The sequence below is a fragment of the Penaeus vannamei genome, chromosome 11 (assembly GCF_042767895.1).
Source record: "Penaeus vannamei isolate JL-2024 chromosome 11, ASM4276789v1, whole genome shotgun sequence".
Lineage (NCBI taxonomy): Eukaryota > Metazoa > Arthropoda > Malacostraca > Decapoda > Penaeidae > Penaeus > Penaeus vannamei.
The window spans coordinates 17,454,225-17,461,724 of NC_091559.1; the positions used below are offsets into that span (position 1 = coordinate 17,454,225).

The 7,500-nt window shown below is 47.7% G+C and overlaps 1 protein-coding gene across 1 annotated transcript in view; it reads right to left on the bottom strand.

Annotated features, from left to right (window-relative positions):
- LOC138863347 (MAM and LDL-receptor class A domain-containing protein 1-like) overlaps window positions 1-7,500 on the bottom strand; it is a 111,541-nt gene that overhangs the window by 4,648 nt on the left and 99,393 nt on the right. Inside the window, exons 12-13 of the mRNA XM_070127552.1 lie at window positions 5,566-5,749; window positions 5,002-5,089 (exon numbers count right to left, since the gene is read on the bottom strand). Coding sequence (XP_069983653.1) covers window positions 5,002-5,089; window positions 5,566-5,749 — 272 coding nt within the window. The remainder of the gene's footprint in view (window positions 1-5,001; window positions 5,090-5,565; window positions 5,750-7,500) is intronic.

The window sequence follows — 7,500 nt, forward strand, 5'->3', positions numbered from 1 at the left end:
CCCGAGGAAGCCCAGAAACTTCTCTCTCGGGGACTCATGATGTTCAATACATCGGTCCCCACCTACAACCTGGAACCCGAATGCTTTATTCACATCGACCAATGCCTAAACTGCTACCGCTTCCACCACAAAAAAACACCAGTGCACACACTCCCAGAGATGCTCTCGGTGCGCCGGCGACGGTCATTTCTTCGCCAGGTGCACTGAAAGCATCAAATGCTGCAACTGCAAGGGATCGCATGTCGCAGTTAGTGGATCCTGCCCTAAACGGAAGGAAATACTCAAGGCAAAACGAGCTGAGCTCCGCCAAGACACAAACACTGTACCTTCCTACGCAACAACAGCTGCCACACGACCTGCTCAGACCAGTACACCCAGACGACCCACGACTTCCCCTCGGACAATTCTGCCCACACAACCCCCAACAAGCACTCTCACACCGAACACAAACCCAAAAATCCAAGCCATCTTACACGTAAGTCTCATTGCTGCCAAGTACAACGCAAAAAGATTCGCAAACATTGTCCCTATCATGCTACAAAGAAACGGCTTCCCCAGCATTATTGTCCCTGAGGAAATCTTTGAAGACGAAAACCTTTACATCCCTGAGTACACCACAACAAACACAGAAACCACAGAAAATGAGGTGACAGACACTCACCCAGAGCCTCATTCTTCCTCACAACATCGACACCTCGTTTTGCAACCTCAACCACAACGAAGACAAAAAGAAACTGCACAAGCACGCCAAACTACAAAAACCACTGATCACAAACGCAAACAAACCACACCACCATCCATGCACACAAAAAAAGACAAGAAGGATCCTCCTGCCCCTGAAGCTCGTCGTCGCAGATTGGATGACACCATTCTCGACGACGATAGTAGCGACTCCGACATCGATGTCGAGAGCGTTCTCGAGGCCGGGCTTGAGCTCTCGGCTGGAGCCATGCTCCCTGCCAGGGGACCCCTGGGACAGCGCGGAAGCATCGGGAATTGGTCCGCCGATTCCCAGGACTTCCGCGTCGGTTCACAGGACTCCCTGCCTGACCTCGAGGAGCCGTCGATCGCGCGTCGATCGCGGAGCCGCTACAGGGCTCAGGTAACGCCACGCAAGGTGCACCCAGGTAGAATGGGTGTACCTTGAATGGCTAACTGACGACCGACCGAGCCGACGCGGGTTCTTCCACCTCGGTGGAGGACCCCGTGTTGGCTGGGTCGATCTAGACGCGCAATCCCACGCACGAGCTGCATCTAAACAAAACAAAAACTCTCTCCTTCACACACAAACATTTTACTCTCACTAACAACAAACACAACTCCAGCTTGTTCTGATGGAATAAAGCACTCAGACGGTTCCCTGTAGTGGGTCGTGACCGATCTATTACACGTCTGAACTCCGCGAGGGAGCCTCTCGCTTCCTCCTTAACATCCTGTGGGGTGAGTTGGCCTGTAGACAGACCAACAAACTCCGTGCTTGACTCACCACTGGCTGGATGGACTCACCCTCCATCCTTCGTTCCGGCAGGAGATCAGGTTTAGGCGTGATCTCTTTCTTTGGCATGGGACAGGAAATGCAGTTTTCGGGTTTTGCAGCATCACTTTGAAGCCACCTCCTACTCATTCCTTTCATTTTTTCCCCTTCCCCTATCCACTCGTTTTGTTCATTTTTTCAGTGTTCAGTTTTGTGTTCTCTTTTTCTGTCTGTTTAGTTTTGTTGTTGTTTGGTTTTTGTTGTCCTGTACCTTTTTAATCTCTCAAATAAAGTAATCTCCCCCAGGTACTGTCCTCTCTTATCCCCGTTTTTAAATACCTTCACCTCGTCTCCTGACGCTTGTGACACCACCTCACCCCTCACCCCTCACCCTCATTCATACCATATCCCTGCCATAGCGTTGACCCTCATCCTTATCCTTACCCTGACATCCCGCTGGTTTCGGTTTCCGACACGTGGCGCTTGCTGCTAGTACTCGTGCCAAGACCACAAATCCTTTAGCGTAAGGGTTTGTGCGAGCCGAGGAAAGAAGCGTCACGGCCAGTGGAGTTAACCAAATCGTGGTGAGGCCGCCCGAGCCGCGCCCCTCCGGAAGACCTGCGGCCGAGGGAGAGAAATCTCCTCTCGACCCGGGCGGGAGTGGCCAGCCTCTGTGTGGCCTCACTCGAGCTTCATCCTGCTTCAGCGGTGATGGTTAGCCGAGGGACAGCTCTGGAGCCACGGTCGAGAGGCCGTGGCTCCGAGCATACCGCAGATGGCGCCAAAAACCTGCTAACTTCTCTCCCCTCCCCCTCAGTTAGCCGAGAGGCTCCGTGGACGCAATAGCGGGGCTCCGCGCCCCGTGGGAAAATTGTGGCGAGGCGAGCCGCGCTCAAGGTCGTGGGGTATTCCCCGCGCCACGAGTTGCGACCTTGCCTCGCCACACGATCCCGCGGGGTGCGGCCGCGCGGTGAACACGCGAGTCTGCCGATGGCGCTGAGCCCCTCGATCCTTTTCCTCTTTCAACAAACCCACTCCACTATTACCCCAGGGTTACCCCGCAGGCTGGGTGAAGCCCCGGCTCCTTCTTCTCCTCCTGAAATTCTTTTCCTCCTCCTTATCCTTCTCCTATCCCCACTCTTCCTTCCCCCCCTCTTCTTTACATTTGTTGTTGTTAGCCGGAATCATCATTCGCCTCACGACGGTTGCTGACATCACTTGTGCTTGGTTCATCACCAAATAAAGAGATAAAAATCCAGTTCGGTTTTATAACCCCAACAGTATGACGGGGGTGACTCAGTGTTTGACGGACGCGGTCGCGGTAACTGTGTCGCGCGAGGGATCCTCACATAACCTGGTCGTCGGCTGACTTTACTTTGTGTGTCGTTGTGACTGTTGCGCAAGGTTTTCGCTGACCTTACCTACCCTAATTGCTCTAACTTCCGCTACTGCTTCAACACGTGATCTTGCTATAATAATGAATTTTTAAGGAGTGAGGCATCATTCAGCATGGAGAAAACTCAACCGAGCTTCCATTACCACCCTACCCCGAGCTCGATGTTTCATGGTACGAGGGATTGAATGAAGATTACCCTCCCCCACCTTCTCGTGCCAATGTCCCCGAGGCCTGTCACATTATAACATGCCGGGCGACTGTGAAACTCAAAGTTGGCCAGCATCTCTTTACGAAGGAAAGGGACCATCAGGACAAAGTTATGTGGAGATGCGGACAGAACCTGTGGTGCCAGGGTTCACACCGTTAATGGGGAAATATTGAAGTGGCAAAACCCCATCCACAGACATCCTGCTGTCTCTGGGAAGGCTGAGGTGGAGGGAATACTAGCAGCAATGAAGGAACGTGCTGCCGCAACAGCAGAGCCCATCGCTCATATTGCCAGCACGTTTTACGCTAGAGTTGAAGTAGGCTCATCTAATACAACGGCCGACGCCATCAAGAGGACGCTGAGGCGAGTGCGGCAAAAGGCAGGTGTGTCTGATCTTAAGCCATTTTGGACAACGTTAAGCGGAGAGGCCTTCCTTCCTTATGAAGATGATGGGGGTGATCTTCGCAGCAGACTGTGATTTGAAATTTCTTGCCGTATCGTCATTGGTTTGGTGATGGAACGTTTAAAGTGGCCCCTGTCGGATACAAGCAGCAGTACACACTCCATGCATACTTTGGTGGTATAATATATCCTTGCGTCTATGCATTTTTGTCAGGAAACAATGAAGAGATATATAATAAAATGTACGAGGTGTTAAAGCTAAAACCGCCTGGTTTATCATGCAATCCAGTGACAATAATGACAGATTTTGAGAAGGCAGCAATGAACGCCTTCCAGAGGAATTTTCTGAGTGCAGAGGTTGCAGCTGGCAGGAAGCATCCCTCGGGTCAGAAGTACCAGCTCGTAAATAAGAGGATCAAATCCCTTATTACAAAATTAGAAACATACCTTTGTAGATTTGCAATATCTGGATCAAATAGCCAAAGTAATGGCGATCCCCACTGAACAATAAAGGGATGCTCATCACAAAATATTTCATTACCTAGAGAAAAAAAATATGGTTATGTCTCATACTAGTGTCATTATGTATTCTATATACTAAATTATTTTCGCTGCAATTTCAACTTCTTCCTAACCTTATCTGTCGACAATGAACAGCGATGTACCGACATAAATGGCAACGTGCCTTCCCCGAGACATTTTATGCACTTGCGAAACGGACGCTGTGTCACAGCGCGATGTGGCAACATTGGGTCCGCGACATAGTTTCCCCGTGACATAGTATCCTAGAACCGTCATACAGCTTCGCGACTTTCCTTCCAGGTCATAGTATCCGCGATACATAGAGACCGTGCACCCCTAGAACCATATACGTATATATAAAGAGTGTATATATATATATATATATATATATATATATATATATATATATATATGTATGTATATATATATATATATATATATATATATATATATATATATATATATATATATATTATATATATAATATATATATATATACATGCACATACATACATACACACACACACACACACACACACACACACACACACACATATATATATATATATATATATATATATATATATATACATATACATATACATACACATATATGTATATATACATATATATGTATTATAGAGACATACATATAAAAAAATATGTATATACATACATATATACATACACACACACACACACACACACACACACACACACACACACACACACACACACACACATATATATATATATATATATATATATATATATATATATATATATATATTTCTTAGTCATTGTTTCTCTCACTCTCTCACTGATTCTGTCTCTTCTCTGTCTCTATCTCTTTCACTTTTTCTTTCTCTCTCTCTCTCTTCTTTTTTTCTTTCTCTCCTTTTTCGACCTTCTCCCATTTCCTCCTTTTTTCATGTCTTCCTCTACTTCATCTTCCTCTTCTGTCTCGTATTCCTTTTTCTTTCACAAACTTTAACATACTTGGACAATTTCCTTCGAAAATGCTGACGTCATCGATGGCCACCGTGCCCTTGCTGAAGGCCGACCCCCACACACCTTCGAAGACGACCTGTGTTAAAAGAGAAAAAAAATCCGTCGCTTGTTTCGACTAGTGATTACTACTCTGGACTGTGTCCATCACTTCTAGGAATCTGATATTCAACTTCAAACCCATGGCCTGCGGTAATAGGTAAGTGTATGATGACGTGACAAAGTACTTGTTTTGTTTAAAAACTAGAATAAAACTATGCTTTCAACTAGCAGCTCAAGACTAATGTATATGCAGCATATACTCCCCGTTACCAATAGTGCTACCACCGAAAAATTATGTCGAACAGACTTACAGTTATGGAAGGCCAGAGATCATAATACCGTAATCCATTTACCATTTCTGGCCCTCAAGTTGGCAACTCAAATATAATTTGGCCCTCGAAGGTTTTTTGTCTGACGCCTCTGCTGCAGATGATTATAATCCCAAACAACTAAAATAGACCTGCAAAATAGACATAAATATAAAAATGAACCCACAAAGCACTGAAACCCTACCTGGAAGTCTCCATCGGCCCTGAGAGGCGCCTGACCAAAGTACCACGTGAGGCCTTGGAAGTTCTGCAGCGACCATATCGGCGTCAGGACGATCGCGCCCACTTCATCTTCTCGCTTCAGGAAAGCGCTCAGAGACCCGAGGTTGGGCTCGTTCTCGTCCGACAGGGGCTCGAACATCATGTACCTTTTAAGAGTCACCATAGCAGTGTGTAGAAAAATCAGGCGTAAGGTTACCATAGGACTGACAGGGCTCGCATAGATCTTAGAGTTATTACTGAAGTGGTAAAGAGAACTGAATATATGCTACGATAGGACTGGGTCGTTTCGGTCTGACAGGCGCTCAAGCACTCCCTGCCAAACCTGGTGTGGTGAGGCAGGGAGGCGTAGGCTTTGTCCAAGACTGCATCAAAACAGTGAAGGAAAATCGGATATTGGCTTGTTTGATTTTATTGTAATCTCAACTGATAAAGGCTTGATCATCCTGTATCTAGAAAAGTTGCTAGAAATGTTGGGAACATTGGTGTCATAACGGTGTAACCCCCCAATCCCTTGCCCGTTGTTGTCGTGGGGAGGCTTAGGAGACAGAGACTGAGACCCAATGCAGGGATCTCCCCTGCCTAGAGCCACAGCCCTCGACTCAACTAATTTTGCATGGTCTTTTCCCCCTCCAGCTTTTGTTTCCGTCCCTTCTCCAACCCCTTCTACTATCTACTTCCTAAGGTGTAAGATCCGTGCTGAAAGGATGAAAGGCTGACCTTGTGCCAGTCCTGAAAGGCCTGCGGGAACCATGGGCACGGTACTCCCCTGAGGACCGTGCCTACCAAAACGAAAAGTGAGGGAACCCAAACGCACACAGTGCCAGCCGACCCTACGTCCGGTGACTCGCTTTATGTGCCTCCCCAGACACATCTTGCTACCAACCTTTTCCCTTCTGCTCTCCTATCCCCCACCCCTAACTCCCCCACCGAACCAAACTCACACACACCCATCGACACCCTTCCACCTCCCCACACCGAACCTCATATGATCCCCAGCCCAGAACCTATTAAGAACCCTAGCACTGAACCCCTCGTGAACCCCAGCCCCACGTCACCCTCCCCGGGTAATGCAACTACTAACCCAGTGCTACCCGAACCTGACGTCATCATCGGCCAGTATTGTGCGACACTGCAAGCGCGCGACCCTGCTGACGCAAGCGAGCCGCGCATTCCTCCTCGGCCGGCCCGGCGTCAAAATACCCCCTCCAGACCCCCACATTCATCAGCAACAGAGAAGATGAGCAACAAAGAAACACAGGTGACGCCCACGCGCAACAACACTAGAAATAGCAAGAGGAGAAACAAGCGGAACAACAGAAGGGAAAACGACAAGCTAGAAAACACAGTTCCCCCTCAACCAACCGCACTGAACCGCGAGTGGAGTGATGCAAAGTACCACCACGTGCCCGGGGTTCCCCAGCCCAACAGTAGTAACACGGCTCCTGTTGTGATAAATAATACAGTCACAACCATGTAAGACACGAAACGTCTAATCCAAGCAATGTGGATGCGGATGGGTTTACTCTCGTGGAAAAAAGAAAAAAGAAGACAAAATAGAACAAAGATCTACCGCTAAACCTTTACAGGGGGCAGCTAAACCAGAGGTGTTGTACCTTTACATAACAAACTGCCACACAGACACTGAGGAAGCAGATAACGAGAATCACTTACTCGTTAACTTCTCTGAGGTGGACGATGTAAATGCATTCAAAACAAAAATGAGTCATTCATATTATGCCAGCTTCACTGTTTCTCTTAAAGGCAAAGCACTTGTAGCTGATGAATTTCTGAAGTCAGATTCCTTCCCCAGCCCCGTGAGAGTCTTTTTAAATAGAAACAAGTACAAAACCTCGCAACCCGAGCGGGATGTTTGACCAAAATGACTCGTCAACAATTG